The sequence below is a fragment of the Plecotus auritus genome (assembly GCF_963455305.1).
Source record: "Plecotus auritus genome assembly, chromosome: 3".
NCBI lineage: Eukaryota > Metazoa > Chordata > Mammalia > Chiroptera > Vespertilionidae > Plecotus > Plecotus auritus.
In genome coordinates this window covers 120,808,807-120,833,328 of record NC_137772.1, presented here as the reverse complement: position 1 = coordinate 120,833,328, position 24,522 = coordinate 120,808,807, and the positions used below count along the sequence as shown (strand labels likewise).

At 40.0% G+C, this 24,522-nt stretch overlaps 1 protein-coding gene across 9 annotated transcripts in view; it reads left to right on the top strand.

Moving 5' to 3' along the window:
- The window catches only part of FRY (FRY microtubule binding protein), a gene marked incomplete at its 5' end in the record, with an annotated part of 677,381 nt that overhangs the window by 588,824 nt on the left and 64,035 nt on the right, over positions 1–24,522 (top strand). For all 9 annotated transcript variants that reach the window (XR_013960263.1, XM_080662182.1, XM_080662181.1 and 6 more), the window contains 3 exons: positions 3,529–3,678; positions 11,799–11,897; positions 15,556–15,639. Coding sequence is in view for 8 of the 9 variants with exons in the window: in XM_080662182.1 (XP_080518308.1) it covers positions 3,529–3,678; positions 11,799–11,897; positions 15,556–15,639 (333 nt within the window). The remainder of the gene's footprint in view (positions 1–3,528; positions 3,679–11,798; positions 11,898–15,555; positions 15,640–24,522) is intronic.

The window sequence follows — 24,522 nt, the reverse complement described above, 5'->3', positions numbered from 1 at the left end:
ATCTCCCAATACTTTCTGCTTTAACATTCTGTCAGGGTTTTTGTTTTTGTTTTTGTTTCGCACAGAAAGCAAATGTAACAAAATAAAGACAGATGTATGTTATGTATTATACCAGGATTTCTAGATAGAAAAAATAAATAATATGCAACATGGTTGGCATTTACCTAGTATAACTTATAAAGAAACTGCTGTAGCTTTGGGGCCATGCGAATTTTTCCATAACCAGGAAGATCAGCTTTACCATAGATGAGATTCTACAACTCAAAAAGTATGAGACCTCTTTGGAGAAAGTCAATGCTTAGGATTGGAATTATTTTTTCATTAATTATTGTGTTCTTTTGGTTAAAGATATTGTGTGTAAGATATTGGGAGACTGAAAATGTTCTCATTGGGGCACTGACACAGGAACAGTGAATCAGACTTTTTCTAATTATAGTTTTTTCTCAGGCAATACAGGAGGTACCGTAACTTTTAGGAAGTGTTACACATTTCTGGGAGGAATATGAATGCTGGAGTCAGGCTCACCCTTATACTATTACTTACTAGTTGCATGAGCTTTAAGCAAGTAACTTCACCTCACTTTTTTTAAAAATAAATCTTTATTATTCAGATTATTACAGATGTTCCTCTTTTCCCCCCCCCCATAGCTCCCCTCCACCTGATCCCCCCCCCCACTCCAACCCCATGCCCTTACCCCCCGCCGCCACTGTCCTCATCCACAGGTGTAAGATTTTTGTCCAATCTCTTCCAGCACCTCTCACGCCCCCTTCCCCCTGAGAATTGTCAGTCTACTCCCTTTCTATGCCCCTGATTCTATTATATTCACCAGTTTATTCTGTTCATCAGATTTTTTATTGACTTGATTTTTAGATTCACTTGTTGATAGATATGTATTTGTTGTCACTTTGTTGTTCATAATTTTTATATTTACCTCTTTCTTCTTCCTCTTCTTAAAGAATACCTTTCAGCATTTCATATAATCCTGGTTTAGTGGTGATGAACTCCTTTAGCTTTTTGTTGTCTGTGAAGCTCTTTATCTGACCTTCAATTCTAAATGATTGCTTTGCTGGGTAGAGTAATCTTGGTTGTAGGTTCTTGCTGTTCATCACTTTGAATATTTCTTGCACCTCCCTTCTGGCCTACATAGTTTCTGTTGAGAAATCAGCTGACAATCATATGGGTGCTCCCTTGTAGGTAACTAACTGTTTTTCTCTTGCTGCTTTCAAGATTCTCTCTTTGTCTTTTGCCCTTGGCATTTTAATTATGATGTGTCTTGGTGTGGTCCTCTTTTGTTTGGGATTCTCTGCGCTTCCTGGACTTGTAAGTCTATTTCTTTCACCAGGTAGGGAAAGTTTTCTGTCATTATTTCTTCTAACAGGTTTTCAATATTTTGCTTTCTCTCTTCTTCTGGCACCCCCATAATTTGGATATTGGTATGCTTGAAGTTGTCCCAGAGGCTCTTTACACTATCTTCATATTTTTGGATTCTTTTTTCTTTTTGTTTTTCTGGTTGGGTGTTTTTTGCTTCCTCATATTTCAAATCTTTGGTTTGATTCTTGGGGTCCTCTAGTCTAATATTAGATTTCTGTATATTATTTTTTATTTCAGACAGTGTATGCTTAATTTCTGACTGGTCCTTTTCCATTTATTTGGCATTCTCATTAAGATCCTTGAAGGTCTCACTAAGCTCCTCAGAGGTCTCACTAAGTTTCCCGGCGGTTTCTAGAAGATTCTTGAGTAACCTTATAACTGTGGTTTTGAACTCTATATCCAGTAGTTTGCTTTCCTCCATTTCTTTCATTCATGACATGTTTCTTTGTCTCTGCATTTTGGCTGCTTCCCTGTGTTGATGGAGTGGCTTTGTGTGGTAGGTGACCTATAGGGCCCAGTGGCTCAGCCTCCCCAATCACCTGAGGTGGACACTCTTGGTGCACCCCTTTGTGGGTTGGGTGCACAGTCTTGTTGTAGTTAAGCCTTGATTGCTGTTGGTAGACTGGGAGGAACTGACCTCCAGGCCAATTGTCTGTGAGGGTCAGCTGTGTCTATAATGGAAGAACTGCTGTGCTGGGGATACCCTTATGGGGCAGGACTTGCTTCAGTGGGCCTTTGGTGCTCACTGAGTCTGCCTCTTGAGTGTGTCCCTTAAGGAGTTGAAATATGGTGTCATCTCACACTGACCACTAGGTACACTGGCTCCTGGATCTCCAAGGATGTGCAAGTCAGCTACTGTCTGAGGCCACCCAGCAGGAGCTACAGCAAGATCTGCAGATTTCTCCTCTTTGTTTGGGGTTTGGAAGTTTTGGAGCTCTCTGCCCCAGCTGCAATTTGTTAGGTTAAGCTGCGAAAGGGCAGGCCATTCATATGCAAAAGCTGCTGTGCACAGTTTGGGTGTGTTTGTAAAATGGGTGGGGCGGGGTCTCAGGGACTCACCAGGGCGTAGCAAACAGGGATGGCTGCCAGTCAGCCTTCTCTGCATCTCCGCATTTCCACGTCCCAGCACAGTAAACAATGATTCCTGCGAGCATCTCTCTGCTTTTCCGCACCTCTGCATCTACTTCCCAGTCTCAATGAGCTTTTTTCTTTCCTTCTAGTTGTAGAACTTCTACTCAGCCAGCTTTCCCATGGTCCTGGGTGATAGTCTTTTTGCCTTTTAATTGTGGTTTTGGTGTGGTTGTGAGAGGCAGCACGTACAGGTGTATGCCTTATGCTGCCATCTTGGTTTCCCAACTTCACCTCTCTTAACCTCAGTTTCATCACCTGGTTGTGAGGACTAATGAGTTCATGAAGACAGTGCTATAGAACAGAGTTAGGCATTTAATCAGACACACTCCCTGGGGAGATATTATTCTAGGTCCCAGGTAGCCTTTACTCCTTCCTGCTCCAGAAGCTTAAATGGCTCTATTTCGGCTTTGTCTCAGGGAGCTGTGACCTTAGGAAACAGAAAGGAGTTCCATTTTGTAACCTTTTTGTCTCACCCACATTGATGTAACCTAAGTCCTCAATGATCTGACACAGTGGTCTGCAAACTCATTAGTCAACAGAGCCAAATATCAACAGTACAACAATTGAAATTTCTTTTGAGAGCCAAATTTTTTAAACTTAAACTTCTTCTAATGCCACTTCTTCAAAATAGACTCACCCAGGCTGTGGTATTTTGTGGAAGAGCCACACTCAAGGGGCCAAAGAGCCGCATGTGGCTCGCGAGCCGCAGTTTGCCGACCACTGATCTGACATGACAGACAAGCAAGGAGGACCCAGCTGCTGATCAACACTGGCCACCAGCACAAAGGAAAACCACACTTATTGGAATGACTCTATGAGCATCTGCATGTTGGGAAGTGACATTTTAGGAAGAATCTTTGTCCATACTGCATCATTATTTACTTCACACAAATTTTCACTCTATTCCCTTTCCTTCCTGGCCACACTCACTGAGGACCTAGGCTCATTGGACATTTTTATCAATTTTTTTAAAAATTCTAGTCCATAAGTTAAACCTTTACAAATAATAACTATTTTGCCTTTCAGAATATTCAAAAAAGGTTCTGCTTTCTAACCTGTGATGCGGCCAGTTACCTTGGAGACAACCTCAGGGGGATCGGGTCCAAGTTTGTCAGCTCCTCCCAGATGCTCACCTCATGCTCCGAGTGCCCCACACTTTTCGTGGATGCTGAGACTGTGAGTGTCCCAGTTCTTCTCTGGAGGCCAATGGCCTGTCCAGATTCTGGTGTGAATGATGGAGGGGTTTGTTTGTGTTGTGGTTTGTTTGAGTGACACTTTCATTGTTTCTGAGCAACAATGGGTTGTGATGTGACTCCCAAAGGCTCGAGTGGGCACAGTAATGAAGGTGCAGTGCCAGCCCAAGCCAAGGAAAATAATTTCAGATAATCAAAAGAAAGCTCCTTCCCCATTAAAATACCAACAGCATATTTCACAGACCTAGAACGAACTTTCCAAAAATTCAGCTGGAATAAAAAAAGACCCCAAATAGCTGCAGCAATCCTAAGAAGAACAAAGTAGGTGGGATCTCAATACCAGATTTCAAGCTGTATTACAAAGCCACTGTTCTCAAAACAGCCTGGTACTGGCACAAGAACAGACATATAGACCAATAAAATAGAATAGAGAACCCAGAAATCGACCCAAACCACTATCTTCAATTAATATTCGACAAAGGAGGCATGACCATACAATGGAGTCAAGACAGTCTCTTCAATAAATGGTGTTGGGAAAATTGGACAGATACATGCAAAAAAATGAAACTAGACCACCAACTTACACCATACACAAAAACAAACTCAAAATGGATAAAAGACTTAAACATAAGACAGGAAACCATAAAAATACTAGAGGAATCCACAGGCAGCAAAATCTCAGACATATGCCAAAGCAATTTCTTCACTGATACTGCTCCTAGGGCAATGGAAATTAAAGAGAAAATAAACAAATAGGACTACATCAAAATAAAAAGCTTTTTCACAACAAAAGAAATCATCAACAAAACAATAAGAAAGCCCACTGCATGGGAGAACATATTTGACAATGTTATCACTGATAAGGGCTTAATCTCCAACATTTACAGGGAACCCATACAACTTAACAAAAGGAAGATAAACTACCCAATCAAAAAATGGGCAACCGACCTAAATAGATACTTTTCAAAAGAAGACGGAAGGAAGGCCAAGAGGCATATGAAAACATGCTCAAAGTCATTAATCATCCGAGACATGCAAATCAAAATGACAATGCGGTACCATCTCACACCTGTCAGAATGGCTATCATCAACAAATCAACAAACAACAAATGCTGGCGAGGATGCAAAGAAAAAGGAACCCTCGTGCACTGCTGGTGGGAATGCAGACTGGTGCAGCCACTGTGGAGAACAGTATGGAATTTCCCCAAAAAACTAAAAATGGAACTCCCATTTGACCCAGTGATCCCACTTCTAGGAATATATCCCAAGAAACTAGAAACACCAATTAGAAAGGATATATGCACCTGTTCATAGTAGCACAATTTATAATAGCTAAGATATGGAAACAGCCTAAGTGCCCATCAACAAATGAGTGGATTAAAAAACTGTGGTACATCTACACAATGGAATAATATGCTGCAGTAAAAAAAAAAAAAAGGAGTTCTTACAATTTGCAACAGCATGAATGGAACTGGAGAGCATTATGCTAAGTGAAATAAGCCAGTCAGAGAAAGATAAATATCACATGATCTCACTCATTTATGGAATATAATGAACAACATAAACTGATGAACAAAAATAGATCCAGAGACAGAGAAACATTGATCAGACCATCAAACCTCAGAGGGAAGGTAGAGGAGGATGGTGGAAAGAGGGAGAGATCAACCAAAGGACTTGTATGCATGCATATAAGCCTAACCAATGGACACAGACAACAGGGGGATGAGGGCATGAGTGAGGGGGTTGAGGGATTGAGGAGTTATGGGGGAATAAGGACACATATGTAACACCTTAACCAATAAAGAAATTTTAAAAAGAAAAAGAAAAAAAGAAAAGTAAGCTCCAGGTCAGAGGAATGGTGGCATGAGAGAGCCCCTTGGCCACTCCCCCTAGAATTTCAACAAGTAAACCAACTATAATTCAACGAAGAATTATCTGCTCAATACAGAGGCAAGCCTGAGAGACCAGTGCATTGAAACATCTAAAAGTGGAAAACTGGGAATAAGCAGGGAAACGAGAAGGGAGGAAAGCTCTGATGGCCCACAGATGCAGCCTTGAGGCTGGGAACTCACAGCTCATCCTGAAGAGTGGAGGAAGCCAGTGGTAGCAAGCACTTCCTTCGGCCAGGAAGAACAGAGAGCTACACCGGGAAGTCCAGCATGGCAAGCTATGAATGGATTAAAGAGTGACTGAGGCAGCAGATGCCTGACAGAGCATGGAGTTTTGCCATGTGGCTTTCCACTGTCGGGCTGGGAAGAGTTGTTTCAGACAAAAAAAAAAAAAAAAAAAAAAAAAAAAAACAGAACCACAGAGCCCTGCCACCACTTGTATTCCCAAAACTTGCCTCCCACTGTCCTTGGAATTGGGTCAAGGAGCATATTATCTGTAAACCAAGAACTACTTCAGTACAAGGACTGTTTCCCTCTGTGACTAATCTCCAGGTGGAGTGCTTGGGTTGGGACCCTACGGAGGTCAGGCATCACCATTATGGTGAAGGCAAAACAAAACCTATCCCCAAGCAGCACTGCTGTATTATCTTATGGAAGCCATGAAGGTCACAACTGGGACATCACAGAGGTTAAAAATCTTGCAATTAAGCAGAATTTACTGGAAAATAATATACAGACAGAGATATATGCATAGGTAAAGGAGAACAGCAAATACCATGAACAACAACAGTAATGAGAATAACCAGAAAGAAAAGGAAAAATCCCCAGAAAGCAAGCTGGAACACATGGAAATATGTGATATAAATGACAGAGATTTCAAAATTGCAGTTCTGAAAGTACTCAACAAGATGTAAGAAAATACAGACAGGCAATTCAATGCACTCAGAAAACAAATCAATGAACAAAATGAGTACTTTACTGAGGAGATTGAAACTTTAAAAAAGAACCAATTAGAAATCCTGAACTGAAGCATACAATTAAGGAGATTAAGAGTGAACTACTGAGCATATAAAACAGAGCCAGGCAAGTGGAGGAAAGAATTAGTGATATTAAAGATATCTAGAAATGAAATGACAAAGAGGGAAGAAGAAAGACCTGAGCATAAAGAAAAATGAAAGAGCTCTATGAGGACTATTTGACTCTATCAGAAAAAAGCAATATGAGAATAGGCATTCCAGAGGAGGAAGAAGAGAGCAAGGAACAGAGAGTCTATTCAAACAAATGGTGGATGGAAACTTTCCAAATCTATGAAAAGAACTAGGTCCTCAACTCCAAGAAGGAAACAGAACACCTAGTTACCTCAATCCAAAGAGCCCCTCTCCAATTTGTATTAAAACTATCAAAAATTAATGACAGAGAAAAAATTCTCAAAGCAGCCAAAAAAAGGAAGGAAGTGACCTACAAATGAACACCCATCAGAATTTCATCCCACTTCTCAGCAGATACTCTACAAGACAGAAGAGAGTGGAACCAAATATTTAAATGCCTGAAAGAGAGAAATTACCAAAAATGAATAATATATCCAATAAAATTATCCCTTAAATATGAAGGAGAAATAAGGTGCCCCCAGACATACAGAAGCTGAGGAATTTTATCACCAGAAAACCTCTATTGCAGAATTACTCAAGGGAGTTATTCTACCTAAAACAAAGAACATAAGGTCACAACACTACAAGTAAGATCACGAAAAATCTTGCAGCATAAACAGGGATAATTTGCAACAACAAGAACATGAAAGGGAAGGGGGTTATGTTCTGAAATGGCAAAGGAAGATGAAGATCAGATGCATTCAAAAGGGAAAACACTGTAGTATATATGCAAGTTTATTTTTTGTAAAACTAATGCTAGCCACACACAAAATCCCCAAACCAGGACATACAGCTTTAAAAAAAGAGGAAACAAAGGAAAGAAGTATAGAATACCACCAAACAAAAACAACACACAGAACACAAAGGAAAAGAACCAATGGAGGCACAGAACTAGCAGGAAACAACATATAAAATGGCTGTAGGAAATTTTCATACATCGATAATTACCCTAAATGTAAAAAGGCTGAATTCACCAACAAAGAGGCAAAGTAGCAAAGTAGATCAAAAAACAAAACCCAACCATATGCTGTCTATAAAAGACACATCTAAGCTGCAAAGACAAAGACAGATTCAGTTAAAGGGTGGAATTTTCTAGGCAAATAACATCCACAGAAAAGCAGATGTAGCCATAGTTATACAAAATATAATTAAAGATAACAAGAGACAAAAATGAACACTGTATAATGATAAAGGGAACACTACATCAAGAAAACATAACACTTCTTATATGCACCCAACCAGGGAACACCAAATATATAAAACCACTACGCACAGAACTAAAGGGAGAAACAAATCATAACACAATCATAGTTGGGGATCTAGACAGTTCTAGACAGATCAGACAGATCAGCAAAACAGAAAATAAATAAAGAAATATTAGCCTTAAATGAAACACTTGACCAAAAGGACATAATTGACATTTACAGAACCCTTATCCCAGAACATCAGAGTATACATTCTTCTCTAGTGCACATGGAACATTCTCAAAGATGGACCTACATCTTTGGTGAATATAATGCAAAAATCCTAAACAAAATACTAGCAAATTGAATACAATAGTACATCCAAAAAATAAGCATCACAATCAAGTGGGGTTCATTCCAGGAGCACAAGGATGGTTCAACATATGCAAATCAATCAACATAATACACCACATTAACAAAAGAAAGGACAAAAACCATATGACCTTATCAATAAATGCAGAAAAAAGCATTTGATAAGATACAACATCCATTTATGATTAAAACACTCAATAAAATAGGAATAGAAGAAAGTACCACAACATAATAAAGGCCAAAAATGATAAACCCACAGCTAATATCATACTCAATGATGGAAAACTGGAAGTTTTTCCTCTAAGATCAGGAACAAGACCAGGAGGTCCACTTTCACCACTCTTATTCAACACAGTGCTGGAAGTCCTAGCCAGACAAATAAGGCAAGAGAAAGAAATAAAAGGCATCCAAATAGGGAAGGATGAAGTCAAACTGTCACTTTTTGTGGATGAATGATTCTGTATATGGAAAGCCCTAAAGACTCCACCAAAAATAAACTATTAGAAAAATAAACAAATACAGTCAAGTTGCAAGATACAAAATCAATGTGCAAAAATTCATTGCCATCCTGTATACCAACAACAAAATAGAAAAAGATGAAAAAAAATACCTTTTGCAATTGCAACCAAAAGAATAAAATACTTAGAGATAAACTTAACAAAGAACATGAAAGACCTATATACTGAAAATTACAAAGCATTATTAAAAGAGATTGAAAAAGAACAAAATGGAAAAATATCCCATGTTCATGGATTGGAAGAGTCAACATAGTTAAAATGGCCATATTACCCAAAGCAAAATATATATTTAATGCTATTCCCATCTATATCCCTATGTCATTTTTGAAAGAAATAAAATGAGAAATGATCAGATTTGTATGAAACCACAAAAGACCCCTAATAGCCAAGACAATCCTGAGAAAAAAGAACAAAGCTGGAGGTAGTACACTACCTGACTTCAAATTATATTACAGAGCTATGATAATCAAAACAGCATGGTATTGGCAGAGAAAGAGACACACAGATCAATGAAACAGAATAGAGAGCCCAGCTATAAAACCACATGTATATGGACAGATAATTTTTTACAAAGGAGCCAGAAACACACAATGGAGTAAAGATGGTCTCTTCAATAAATGGTGCTGGGAAAACTGTAAAGCCACATGCAAAAGAGTGAAACTAGATTACAGTGTGTCCACATGTACAAAAATTAATTTAAAATAGATCAGAGACCTAAATATAAGACCCGAAACAATAAGTTACGTAGAAGAAAATATAGGTACCAAACTTATGGACTTTGGTAATAGAGAACATTTGATGAACTTGACCCCAAAGACAAAGGAAGTAAAGGCAAAGGAAAAAGAATGGGACTATATCAAACTAAAAAGCTTCTGCACAGCAAAAGAAGCTCTCAACAAAACAAAGAGGCAGCAAACCAGATGGGAGATGATATTTGCAAATAGTAGCTCCAACAAAGGTTTAATTTCCAAAATACATAAAGAACTCATAAAACTCAACACCAAACAAACAAACAACCCAATCAAAAAGTGGGCAGAGGACCTGAAAATACACCTCTCCAAGAAGACATATGAACAGCCAATAGAAATGAAAAGATATTCAACCTCACTAGCAATTAGGGAAATGCAAATCAAAACTACAATGAGATACCACCTAACACTAGTTAGAGTGGCCATTATCAACAAGACAAGCAATAACAAGTGTTGGAGAGATTGTGTAAAAAAAGGGAACCCTCATTCACTGCTGGTGAAAATGTAGACTGGTACAACCACTATGGAAAGCTGTCTGGCTTTAGATTTAGAGCTATCATACGACCCAGCAATCCCTCTCCTGGATATGAACCCAAAAAACTCGGAACACGTATTCGCAAAGATATGTGCACCCCTATGTTCATTGCAGCATTATTCACACTGGCCAAGACATGGAAACAACCAAAGTGTCCTGTGATAGAGGATTGGATAAAGAAGATGTGGTACATATACACAATGGAATACTACTCAGTTATAAGAAAGGATGAAATAGTGCCATTTGCAACAACATGGATGGACCTTGAGAACATTATGCTAAGTGAAATAAGTCAGTCAGAAAAGGCTAGGAATTATATTATTTCACTCATATGTGGGATATAAAACTGACACTAGTGAATACAATCAGCAGTGTGGTGGCTGCCATTGGGAAGGAGGTGGGGGAGAAGGGTGTCCTAATATAAGGTGATAGGAGAACATTTGACTTTGAATAGTGGGCACATGGTTCAATATTCAGATCTTGTAACATAAAAATCCACACCCGAAACCTATATGATCATGTCAACCAATGTCACCCCAATAAATAAATAAGTAAATAATAGTTCCACCTTTCTCTGATGACTCTGACTTTGACAGCTATGAATATGGTGAGTGATCCCTCCAGAGCTGACCTAGCCTATCCCACAATGCTAGGTTGCCCAGCCAGATGGGTCTCCAGAGGCAGCATGTCATTATTTTCCTCACACCCAACCCTCAACAAGATGCTAACTACCCTCTGGATGCATTCATCCCGCCCAAGCAGCAATGGATGAGTTTAAAGTGTGGTTAAAATAGTCCCTGGCTGAGTGCTGAGTGTTGACTTTACGAACATAACTCTAACCCTGAAAGACTGGTGAGCTCTTTGGGGTTGGGGGGTGTTACCTTCTTATACATCCCCCATGCATATCACAGAACCATTTTGTATGCTGGGTAATTACTGGGGTTTACAACCAATGAGGATGTGTTTTAATTATGAAAGTCTCTGAGGAGTCAATATTTCTAAGAACTTGATTGGTGGTTGGCTGTCTTGCAGCAAGGCATACAATCTGAAAAATCATTCTATCTTAATAACTCAAAGTACAGATTAAACACAAAATCACTTTGAAAGGCTATTTACTAGTAGAGTTCTGTCTTCACACTACTTGGCGAATTACTGGATGAAGATACTAATGTTCATGTGTAAAATGTACAGCGTATCTTAATGTGGGCTTCTGTAGAATACTTGCTAAGATTTCTCTGTCTATACTGATATGGGAAAAATGGATATTTCCATATTGAATTTGAATTGGCAAGCTAGTATTCAATTGCAATTGCAGCAAAATTACAAATTGCACAGCTTACTAAAAATGGATGCCCTTTCCCCCATTTACATCACTTCTAAGTATACCTCTCTTTTCTTTTTTTAAATATGTTTTTATTGAATTCTTTTAGAGAGAGAGGAAGGGAGAGGGATAAACAGATAGAAACATCAATGAGAGAGAAACATCAATTGGCTGCCTCCTGCACACCCCCTATTGGGGATCAAACCCACAACCCAGGCATGTGCCCCAACCAGGTATCAAATCAGTGACCTCTTGGTTCATGGGTTGACACTCAACCACTGAGCTATACCAGCTGGGCCATATACCTCTCTTTCTCTATCTGTATAGTCATGCCTTGTCCAGGTATATCTCTAGCTGTTTTAATACAAATTATTTTTCTGTCTTTAGCTCCTTTCTTGTGGACTTCTGGACAAGCTCAAGTTCAGTGTTTTAGAACTGCAAGAATATCTGGACACCTACAACAACAGAAAAGAGGCCACTCTCTCAGTAAGTGTTGTGTTTCTGTGTGTGTGTGTGTGTGTGCATTCCATTAAAACCAAATGAACTAGCCATGGTGAGCTTCTGGAAGGAGTTGGCATTAACCTAAGAGAGGTACTTTGGGGAGAAGACCAACTTCATCTATTCCTCTGCTAGGGATTAAAATTCCAATTCAGTGGTGGTAAAACTCTCAATATTGTGGATTATATAAAGCTAGAGGCCCAGTGCGCGAAATTCATGCATGGGGGGTGGGTGTGTGTCCCTAAACCAGGGGTGGGCAAACTTTTTGACTCGAGGGCCACAATGGGTTCTTAAATTGGATCAGAGGGCCGGAACAAAAGCATTGATGGAGTGTTTGTGTGAACTAATATAAATTCAAAGTAAACATCATTACATAAAAGGGTACGGTCTTTTTTTTTTATTTCAATAGTTTTATTCATTTCAAACATTTTAACAAGAAGAATGTAAACACTAATTATTATAATTTGAAACTTCAAAAAATGGAGGAATCATAGCACAATAACATACCTTATATTGAAGATGGCAAAGGCAAAATAAAATTGCCTAACAAAGGAAAGGTACAAAAGCCTTTCAAATTAAACTTAAATATAATAAAATAATTTAAAACTAAAACAAATAGAAAAGAACAAAATGTGTAAACAGTAAATTAAACATTTTCTTTAGTGCAACTTTCAAATTATGCCCGGGACGTAGATGTAGATGGCAATGTAGACTGGGTTGAAAGGTTTTTGGTCTTTAAAACATCAGCTTCAGTGGGAACAGTGTTGTTGGTCTCCTTTTTAGCTAATGCTCTGATACTGTGCTCTCCAGGGGCATGTCTATGCATTCCCAGGGTGATGTCGGGGGACGCGTCCGCGGGCATTACAAGGAGCCTCTGGAAGATTGAGAGGTTGTTCCTTCTACTGAATGGGCGGATATAAATCTACCCACTCAGAAGAAGGAGCTGTGGCCGTGTTTCCCGACGTTGCCATGTTAATACTGCTGCTGGTGAAGGAGCGGAGGGGAGAGCAAGAGAACCCTCCGCTCTTTCGGCTCCACGGGCCGGATAGAACAGCCGAACGGGCCGGATCCAGCCCGCGGGCCGTAGTTTGCCCACGGCTGCCCTAAACCCTGCCTGCACCCTCTCCAATATGGGATCCCTCTGACAATCCGGGACTGCTGGCTTCTAACAGCTCGCCTGCCTGCCTGCCAGATTGCCCCTAACCGCTTCTGCCTGCCAGCCTGGTTGTCCCTAACTGTCCTCCCCTGCAGGCCTGGTCACCCCTAACTGCCCTCCCCTGCCAGCCGGGTCACCCCTAACTGCCCTCCACTGCCGGCCTGGTTGCCCCTAACTGTCCTCCCCTGCAGGCCTCGTCAACCCCAACTGCCCTCCCCTGCTGGCCCAGTCACCCCTAACTGCCCTCCCCTGCCAGCCTGGTCACCCCTAACTGCCCTCCCCTGCAGGCCTGGTCGCACCTAACTGTCCTCCCCTGCAGGCCTGATCACCCCCTACTGCCCTCCCTTGCCAGCCTATTTACCCCTAACTGCCCTCCCCTGCAGGCCTGGTCACCCCTAACTGCCCTCCCCTGCAGGCCTGATCACACCCTACTGCCCTCCCCTGCCGGCCTGGTCGCCCCTAACTGCCCTCCCCTGCAGGCCTGGTTGCCCCTAACTGTCCTCCCCTGCAGGCCTAGTCGCACCAACTGCCCTCCCCTGCAGACCTGGTTGCCCCTAACTGTCCTCCCCTGCAGGCCTGGTCACCCCCAAATGCCCTCCCCTGCCAGCCTGGTTACCTCTAACTGCCCTCCCCTGCCAGCCTGGTTACCTCTAACTGCCCTCCCCTGCAGGCCTGGTCGCCCTTAACTGATCTCCCCTGCTGGCGTGGTCCCTCCCAACTGCCCTCCCCTGCTGGCCATGTTGTAGTGGCCATCTTGTGTCCACATGGGGGCGGCCATCTTTGACTACATGGGGGTGGCCATCTTGTGTGTCGGAGTGATGGTTAATTTGCATATTACCTCTTTATTAGATAGGATGATATCTACACAGGAGTTTTCAGCTTTCAATTTTAGCCCCATGATTTCTCTACCAAGTTATAAGGGAAAGTAGGTATCTGCTTGAGATGTCACTTTATCAATGTTATAACTTTTCTCTAAGATTTTAAATTGTTAATTACTTCCTTCCAGTGTTAGTCTTGCCCAACACTAGTTGAGATGGATCTCATTGCTCTCCTCCTCTTGACCACTCTTAGGACCTGTTTCTCCACAGCTTGTCGGGTCCTCTGCTCTTGCTCTTCACTCTTTTCTTCTAGATTGTAAATTTAAATCTAGATTATTAAATTATAGAGACATAAGTAATATGAAAACCATCCATGCACACCCTTTGATTTCTGACAAATAATTGTGTAATATCTATGAAGCATTTCCTATGATATGCCAGGCATGAACATGAATTTTGAAGTCAAATGGACTTGGCTTCCAATCACTACTCAGCCACATGAGCGTTAGTGGCCTTTGATAAATTACTGACCTTCCCTCATCTCAGATTCATCATCTATAAGACAGTGATAATAATTAATGTATAGCATTTTTATAAGAATATAACAGTCTTAAATAGTCATAGAAGTTATAATTTCCTAAATTCATTCTGTGTCCAGCAACCTAAGAGTTAAATCTCTTAAATTAAATCATTTAATGCTCATAACTACCCTAGGACTTGCTATCATTATCCTCTCTTGCTAAGAGTGAGAATGGTATTATGAAAACAATACAATATTGCCTTTAAATATAAATAATATATGGAGAAACTGTCCAGCACAGTGTCTTATACATAGAAGACATTCATTGTAAAGTTACTGTGGGTTTTTTTTTTTTGTTTATTTCTATTGTTATTGATGTCCTTGACCTGTCCAAGGGCAAGAGTTCTGACATCCTACTGTAACAGTTCCCACTGTCATCTATTTCTGTGGCTCTTTACTTGTTATTGTTTTCCAGTTTCTCAATCATCAGTTAATAAATTAATCCTTTCATTCTCATCAGTGAACAAACCAGTCTATCTATGTCAGTGTATATTTTGGTTCTTCAGTGCCTTTTGTTTTCTGCCTAAAGGTTCATTTCCACATCTAGATTAGTTACTATCAGATGCTTAAGATTGACAGACTCTGAATAGCTGAGTCATTATTATAATAGCCTTTCTTACATAGAAATAGACCTGCCCCCTCAGAAGTACCCTCAACATGACAGAGAGATAGATGTGGCATGAGTCAGGTTGCATTGTCCAGAATCACTCAGCCTGTGAGGAAGTGTTGGGCCTATCACCCAATTTCAATCAACAGGCGATAGGCCCACAATGCAACCTAAGTGTTAAATCTCTTAAATTAAATCATTTAATGCTCATAACTACCTGTTACAGTAGAATGTGATAGGTAATGTATCACAATGTTGAAATTATATTTTTAAATGAACATCGCTAAACCCACTTAACCAGATATTTTAATTTCAAATATTAGTTTATCTTTAACCAAAAAGAATTATTTTCAAAAAATCATTACAGCAAATTTTTATTTTACTGTGATTAGAAGATTAATCAGTTTTTCCTGACAAAATCAATGATAACACATTCTCAAGACATCACTGAATTTACCTATGTCTGTGTCTCCTTCTGACAACAGTGGCTTGCAAATTGTAAGGCGACATTTGCTGGAGGATCAAGAGATGGAGTAATTACCTGTCAACCAGGGGATTCAGAAGAAAAGGTAATAAAAGCCTTTTAGATTTTGTCTTTTCTGTACTCTGACATTGTGTGTTGGTTTTGATCCTTCCAAGAATCATGGAACTTGAGGAAGAGATGGAATGAATCATCCATACATTCACATGAAGCCAATAAAGTAAAACAGAATGGCATTCAGGCCAAGCATGAATGTGTGTTCATGAGATTGGTGGGGAAGCGGGGTGGGGGGAGTTCTTTTTGGAAAAATAAAAATAACCTTTCTTCTGGACATTGTCTAACTATACTAATCATTTCCTAATAAGTCTGTTCTTTATTAATAATATGAAACCAATTTCATTAACTTGTTACTAAATCCCCTGGTTCCTTCAGTGAAGAGACTTTATTGACATTTCAGCATTCTATTTTTTAATTTTTTTTAATTTTCAATTACATACAATAATATATTACTTTCAGGTGTACAACATGGTGATCAGACATTTATATAACTATGAAATGATTCCCCCCAGTAGGCCTAGTATCCACCTGACACCATACATAGATATTATATTATCAACCATATTCCCTATGCTGTACTTTATATCCCATGACTGTAAATGCCAATTTCTTACTCCTTACTCCTCTCACCTTTTTCACCCAGCCTCCAATGCCCCTCCCATCTGGCAACCATCAATTTGTTCTCTGTATCAGTTTAGTTTGTTTCATTTTTTAAGATTCCACGCATAGGTGAAACCATATGGTATTTGTCTCTCTCTGTCTGACTTATTTCACTTAGTATTTCAACCTTGTAAGTCTAGCCATGTCGCAAATGTCAAGATTTCATTTTTAATGGCTGAGTAATATTCCATTGTATGTATTTTCCACAACTTCTTTATTCCATTGTCTATTGATAAACAGGTTATTTCCATATCTTGACTATTATAAATAATGCTGCAAGGAACATAGGGATACATATGTCTTTTCAAATTAATGTTTTGGAATTCTTCAAACATCCAGAAGTAGGATTGCTGAGTCATTTGGTAGTTCTAATTTTAATATTTTGAGGAACCTCCATACTGTTTTCTATAGTACCTGCACCAATTTACAATCCCACCAACAATGCATGAGGATTACTTTTTCCCCCACATCCTTGTCAATATTTGTTGTTGATTTATTGATGATAGCCATTCTGACAGTTGTGAGGTGATTTCTCACTGTGGTTTTAATTTGCATTTCACTGATGATTAGTGATATTGACATCTTTTCACATGTCTGTTGGCTATCTGAATGTCTTCTTTGGAGAAATGTCTATTCAGTTCCTCTGCCCAGTTTTTAATTTGATGGTTTGTTCTTTTGGTGTTAAGTTGTATGAGTTCCTGATATATCTTAGATATTAACCCATTTCAGATGTGTCATTGATGAATATCTTCATTCATTCAGTTTGTTGATGGTTTCCTTCACTGTGCAAAATCTCTTTATTTTGATATCATCCCATTCTTTTTGTTTCATTGCCTCAGAAGACATATCAAAAAATATTATAAGAGCAATGTCAAAAAGTTTACTGCCTGTTTTTTTTCTCTCATAGTTTTTGGGTTTAGGGTCTTACATACAAGTCTTTAATCCACTTTGAGTTTATTCTTGGATATGGTATGAGAAGGTGGTCTACTTTCATTCCCTTACATGTGTCTCTCAATTTTCCCAACATCATTTATTGAACAGACTGTCTTTACCCCACTGCACATTCATGCCTCCTTTAACACAGTTTAATTAACCATATAGGCCTGGATTTATTTCAGTTCTGTTCTATTGATCCATGTGTTTGTTTTTATGCCAATACCATGCTATTTTTATTACTATAGCCTTGTGGTATAGTTTAATAACAAGTAGCATGATACTTCTAACTTTGTTTTTCTCGGGATTGCTTTAGCTATTTAGGATCTTTTGTGGTTCCATATATAAGTTTTAGGATTCTTTGTTTTAATTCTGTGAAAAATCCCATTGATATTTTGATAGGGATTGCATTGAATGTATAAAGTGCTCTGGTAGTATGGACATTTTAATGATATTAATTCTTTCTATCCATGAACACAGTATATGTTTCCATTCATTTGTATATTTTTCAATTTCTTTGTTCAATGTCTTATAATTTTCTGAGGACAGGTATTTCACCACCTTGGTTAAATTTATTCATAGGTATTTCATCTCTTTGATACAATTGTAAGTGAGGTTGTTTTCTTAATTTTCCTTTCTGATTATTGGCATATACAAATGTGACTGATTTCTGAATATTAATTGTGTTCCCTGCTACATTACTGAATTAACTTATTAATTATAATAGATTTTTGGTAGAATCTTTAGGGATCTCTATATATTGTATCATGACATCTGCAAATGACAGTTTTACTTCTTACTTTCCAATTTGGAAGTCTTTTATTTCTTTTTCTAGTCTGATTGCTATCACTAGAACTTCATACTATCCTATATAATAAAGAGGTAATATGCGAATTGAACGTCATGCCCTCGCACAAGATGTCCTCCCCCATGTGGTCACAAGATGGCTGCCACAAGATGGCCGGCAGGGGAGGGCAGTTGTGGGCAACCAGGCCAGCAGGGGAGGGCAGTTAGGGGTGATCAGGCTGGCAGGGGAGGGCAGTTGGGGACAACCGGGCCTGCAGGGGAGGGGGGCAGTTGGGAGGGACCAGGCCTGCAGGGAAGGGCAGTTAGGGGTGACCAGGCCTGCAGGGGAGGGCAGTTGGGGGCAACTAGGCCTGCAGGGGAGGGCAGTTGGGGGCGACCGGGCTGTCAGGGGAGGGCAGTTGGGGGTGATCGGGCTGGCAGGGGAGGGCAGTTGGGGGCAATCAGGCTGGCAGGCAGAAGCGGTTAGGGGCAATCAGGCAGGCAGGCAGGTGAGCTGTTAGGAGCCAGCAGTCCTGGATTGTGAGAGGGATGTCCGACTGCCGGTTTAGGCCCGATCCCTGTGGGACCGGCCTTCGGACATCCCCCAAGGGGTCCCAGATTGGAGAAGGTGCAGGCTGGGCTGAGGGACACCCCCCCCCCGCCCCATGCACGAATTTCATGCACCAGGCCTCTAGAGTTGAATAAAAGTGATGAAAGTGGATATCCTTGTTTTCTTTCTGATCTTAAAGATAATGCTTCCAGGTTTTCCCCATTGAATATGATGTTAGTTGTGGGTTTGTCATATATGCTCTTTGTTATATTGAGGTATGTTCCCTATATCCCCACTTTGCTGAGAATTTTTATTTGAAATGGGGGCTGGATTTTGTCAAATGCTTTCTCTATATATATTGATATGATTATGTGATTTTTATCCTTTATTTTGCTTATGTGGTGTATCATGTTAATTAATTTGCAAATATTGAAATAACCTCAAATCCCAGGAATAAATTCTACTTGAACATGGTGTATGATGTTTTTAATGTATTGCTGAATTTGGTTTGCTAATATTTTGTTGAAGATTTTTATATCTATGCTCATCTTGGATGTTGGCTTTTAATTTTCTTTTTGTGTAGTGTCTTCATCTGAGTTTGGTATTTGGAGTAATGCTGGTCTCACAAAATGTGCCTGGGAGCCTTCCATCCTCTTTAACATTTTTGAATAGTTTAAGAACGATAGGTATTAATTTATCTTTGAATGTTTATCATCTAGTCCAGAGCTTTTGTTTGTACTGAGCATTTTGATTACTAATTCAATTTCATTACAGTTTATCTATCTGTTCATATTTTCTGTTTCTTCCTGATTCAGCCTTGGAAGATTATACGTTTCTAGGAATTTATCCATTTCTTCCAGGTTGTCCAATTTGTTGGCATATAATTTTTCATAGTATTTCCTTATAGTCCTTTCTATCTGTGATGACAGTTTTCACTTCTCCTCTTTCATTTCTGACTTTATTTATAGTAAAACCTTGACATAACAGACTAATTTTGGCAAGAAGGTGTCTGTTAAAGCCTCCAAATGCATATGTTAAAAATTGAAAAATTAGTTATTTACCTATTTTACTTATGTAGACACATTTGTGTAATTAAGTATATATGAAAAGTTCAATTTTGCAGAAAAGTTTTCTATATGTGTTACAGTAATTTTGAATTTATACTGAATAAGTAGTAAATGCATGCATCCACTAGTCACTGAAAGTAACAAATGCACAAGGCTGGGGCATGGCTTAGCACACATCAGAACATTGGCTGGCTTGAGTTTAAAATATTGCAGAAAGTCACACCAGGTGTGATGCTGTCTGATCACGAGATAATTATTCACCATTTTTTTTTTGAACAACGACTCTTGGATTTAAATATGTAAACTGTAGTTGTAGATATGTAATATTGATGTCAGTTGTAGATATGTAATATTGAATTTTCCAACATATGGCCTATTCGCTAAAATTTGTTTAAAATAACAGTGAATTAATAACAAAAAATAACCTGTTAATTTAGTTATAAGCAAATCTTCGTTAAAGGCATTTAAAATTAACCGAGTGTTAATTTTAAGCTATGACATATGGACAGGAAATTTTGTCCAGTAAATCCGAAGTCCATTAAATCTAGATCAGCAAAATCAAGGGTTTACTGTACTGGGGCCCTTTCTCTTTATTTCTTGACTAGAGGCCCGGTGCACGAAATTCGTGCACGGGGGTGTGTGTGTCCCTCAGCCCAGCCTGCACCCTCTCCAATCTGGGACCCCTCGAGGGATGTCCGACTGCCCTCTCACAATCCAGGACTGCTGGCTCCCAACTGCTCACCTGCCTGCCTTCCTGATTGCCCCTAACCACTTCTGCCTGCCAGCCTGATCACCCCCTAACCACTCCCCTGCCAGCCTGATTGATGCCTAACTGCTCCCCTGCCAGCCTGGTCACCCCCAACTGCTCTCCCCTGCAGGCCTGGTCACCCCTAACTGCTCTCCCCTGCAGGCCTGGGTCCCTCCTAACTACCTTTCTCTGCAGGCCTGGTCGCCCCCAACTGCTCTCCCCTGCTGGCTTGGTCACCCCTAACTGCCCTCCCCTGCAGGCTTGATCGCCCCCAACTGCCCTCCCTTGCAGGCCTGGTCCCTCCTCCAACTGCCCTCCCCTGCTGGCCATCTTGTGGTGGCCATCTTGTGTCCATATGGGGGCAGGATCTTTGACCACATGGGGGCAGCCATCTTGTGTGTTGGAGTGATGGTCAATCTGCATATTACTCTTTTATTAGATAGGATAGAGGCCTGGTGCACGGGTGGGGGCCAGCTGGTTTGCCCTGAAGGATGTCCCGGATCAGGGTGGGGGTTCCCTTGGGGCGTGGGGCGGCCTGGGCAAGGGGCCTGTGGTGGTTTTCAGGCCGGCCATGCCCCCTGGTGACCCAAGCGGAGGCCCTGGTATCTGGGGTATATTTATCTTCTACAATTGAAACTTTGTAGCCTTCTGCTTGCTCCGTGGCGGCAGCCATTTTTTTTTTTTTATGTATCTTCTATAATTGAAACTTTGTAGCCTTAAGCGAGGCCTGGGCAGGCCAGGGTGTGCGGAAAGTTTGGCTTCCTCCATCGCCCAGAGCAACCCTAGCCTCCTGCTCTTTCCAGCTCTGTGGCTGCCGCCGTTTCTGTTTGGATTTATGTATCTTCTATCAATGAAACTTTGTAGCCTTGAGTGGAGGCCTAGGCCGGCAAGGGCAGGCAGAAAGCTTGGCTTCCTCCATTGCCGTGGAAACCCAAGCCTCCTTCCTGCTCTCTGTGGCCGTAGCCATCTTGGTTGGGTTTATTTGCATATTCGCTCTGATTGGCTGGTGGGTGTGGCTGGTGGGTGTGGCTGGTGGGTGTAGCGGAGTGATGGTTAATTTGCATATTACTCTTTTATTAGATAGGATGAGATTGGATAAGGTTTATGAAGTTTATCTTTTCAAAGAACCAACTATTCATTTCTTGATCTTTTCTATTGTGTGTGTTTTTTTCTGACTCTATTTCATTGTACAGTCAAACCTTGGTTCTTGAACGTCTCCCATCTTGAACAATTTGGTTCTTGACCAAGTTGTTCACTGAAAAAATGTCTCTGTTTTCAAACAAAACTTCAGTTCTCAACCTGACAACCCTTTCTTGCTGATACATCAGCAAGACAAAAAGTGCCTCTCAAGCCACAAACAAAGGAGAGAATGTGAGTCCCTTTACCACTAAACCTCACATTGTTAACATCTCAGGAAATTAAGCTGTGAATATTTCCAGGGTTTTTTGTTGTTTTGTTTTGCTTTGCTTTTGCTTTTGTTGATGGTGAAATGGATGATTAGCACAATTTTAAACCATAAAGGGGCCATCAACTGTGCTGATGTTGCTAAAGGTGTGAAAGTGCTCACAAAACAATGATCATAGGCAATTGAAGAAGTGGAAAAACCTGTTGATTTGGATAAATGAAAAGCAGTTAGCCAGTGACAGCATTTTGGAGGCAGTGATATGTGAAAAAGCAAAGATGCTGTACCCCTGGAATGAGTGCTGAAAGTGATTCCTTTAAGGTTAGTAGGAGGTGGCTCCATAAATTTAGGAAAAGAAGTGTTTATTTATAGATTAAACAGAATGATAATATGTACTGTATATAAGAAAGGTTAAAACAGAATCATTTAGGGGTCTGGAACAGATTAATTCTATTTATATTTTTTTCTAATGGGGAAAAATGATTTGGTTTTTGAACAAATCACTTCTTGGACAGATTTCTGGAACAAATTAAGTTTGAGAACCAAGGTTCCACTATATATATATATGTACCCACTTCTTCTTTACTCATTGATCTATCATTGAGCACCTAAGTTTCTTCCAAATCTTAGAAGACTATTGTAAATAATAAAGAAATGAACATGGGGCAGATGTAATTTTTCAAATTAATATTTTCACTTTCTTTAGACAAATACCAAAAAGTGGAATTGCTGGATTGTATAGTAGTACTATTTTTAGTTTTTTCAGGAACCTCCATGCTGTTTTCCATGGAGAGTATACCAATTTGTAGTCCAACCAACAGTGCATTAAGGGTTCCCTTTTCTCCATATCCTCCCCAACATTTGTTTGTTGATTTATTGATGATAGTCTTTCTGACAGGTGTGAGGAGATATCTCATTGTGATTTTGATTTCCATTTCCCTCATGATTACTGATGTTCAGTATCTTTTCATATGTTATTGACCATCTGTACTCAAGGCTCTAAAGCAGGGAAGTGAAATCAAATAGATGGAAGTAGATGGCCAGTATCTTTAGAGAAATGTCTCTTCATGTTTTATACCCAATTTTTATTGAATTGGGGTTTTTTATTGTTATTGAGTTATATGAGTTCCTCATATATTTTTTTTAATTTTTTTATTTTTCAATTACAGTTAACATTCAATATCATACTAATTTCAGGTGTATAGCATAGTGACTAGACATTTATATAATTTACAAGGTGCTTCCACCTAATAAGTTTAGTACCCATCTACCACCATGGACAGTTATTATATTACTAGAGGCCCAGTGTATGAATTTGGGCACAGGTGAGGTCAAGCCAGCCTGCCCTGATCAGGGTCAATCGGGGGCGGGGCTGGCCAGGGAGAGGGGCCGCAGGCGGTTGGTGGGCTGGCCCCGCCCCTGATCAGGGTGGGGGGTGACCAGGGGTAGGGCCAGCTGGGGGGAGGGGCCCCGGGTGGTTGGCCAGCTGGCGCCACCCTCTGGTCAAACTCCCGGTAGAGGGGACAATTTGCATATTAGCCTTTTATTATACAGGATTATTGACCATATTCCCTGAGCTGTACTTTACATCCCCATGACTAATTGTGTAACTGCCAATTTGTACTTCTTAATTTCTTCTCCTTTTTCACCCAGACCCCAACCCCCTTCCGATCTTGCTACCATAAGTTCATTCTCTTTATCTATGAGTTTATTTCTCTTTGTTGTTCCTTTATTTGGATTTTTAGATTCCACACATAAGTGAAATCATGTGGTATTTGTCTTTGACTTATTTTACTTAGCATAATACCCTCTAGGGCAGCCGTGGGCAAACTACGGCCCGAGGGCCAGATCCGGCTGTTCTATCCGGTTCTCTTGCTCTCCCCTCCGCTCCTTTACTTTGAATTTATATTAGTTCACACAAACACTCCATCCATGCTTTTGTTCCAGCCCTCCGGTCCAGTTTAAGAACCCATTGTGGCCCTCGAATCAAAAAGTTTGCCCACCCCTGCTCTAGGGTCTATCCATGTTGTCACAAATAGTAAGATTTCATTTTCTATGGCCTAGTAATATTCCATTGTATACATGTACCACAACTTTTTTATCCATTCGTCTTTCAATGGACAATTAGGTTACTTCCATATCTTGGATGTTGTACATAATGCTGCAATTAAAATAGACATGCATATATCTTTTGAATTGGTATTTTGGATTTCTGTGGATAAGCACCAAGAAGAGGATTTGCTGGGGGTCATATGGTCATTCTATTTTTAATTTTGTGAGGAACCTTCATAATGTTATCCATAGTGACTGCAGGAATTTGCAATCCCACCAGCAGTGCATGAGGGTTTTCTTTTCTGCACATCTTCGTCACCACTTCTTGTTTGTTAATTTATTGATTTATTTATAATAGCCATTCTGACAGGTGTCAGGTGATATCTCATTGTGGTTTTGATCTTCATTCTGATGATTAGTGATGATGAACATCTTTTCATATGTCTGTTGGCCATCTGTATGTCATCTTTAGAGAAATGTCTCAAAAATCTTCAGCCCATTCTTTCATCGAATTGTTTATTTCTTAGTTTTGAATTATATGATTTCCTCCATATGTTTTGGATATGAACCATTTAAAGGATATTTCATTTATGAACATATACTCTCATTCAGTAAGTTGTTCTTTCATTTTGTTGATGGCTTCCTTTGCTGTGAAAAAGCTTTTTAGTTTGATTAAGTCCCATTAGTTTATTTTTGTTTATTTCCCTTGCTCAAGG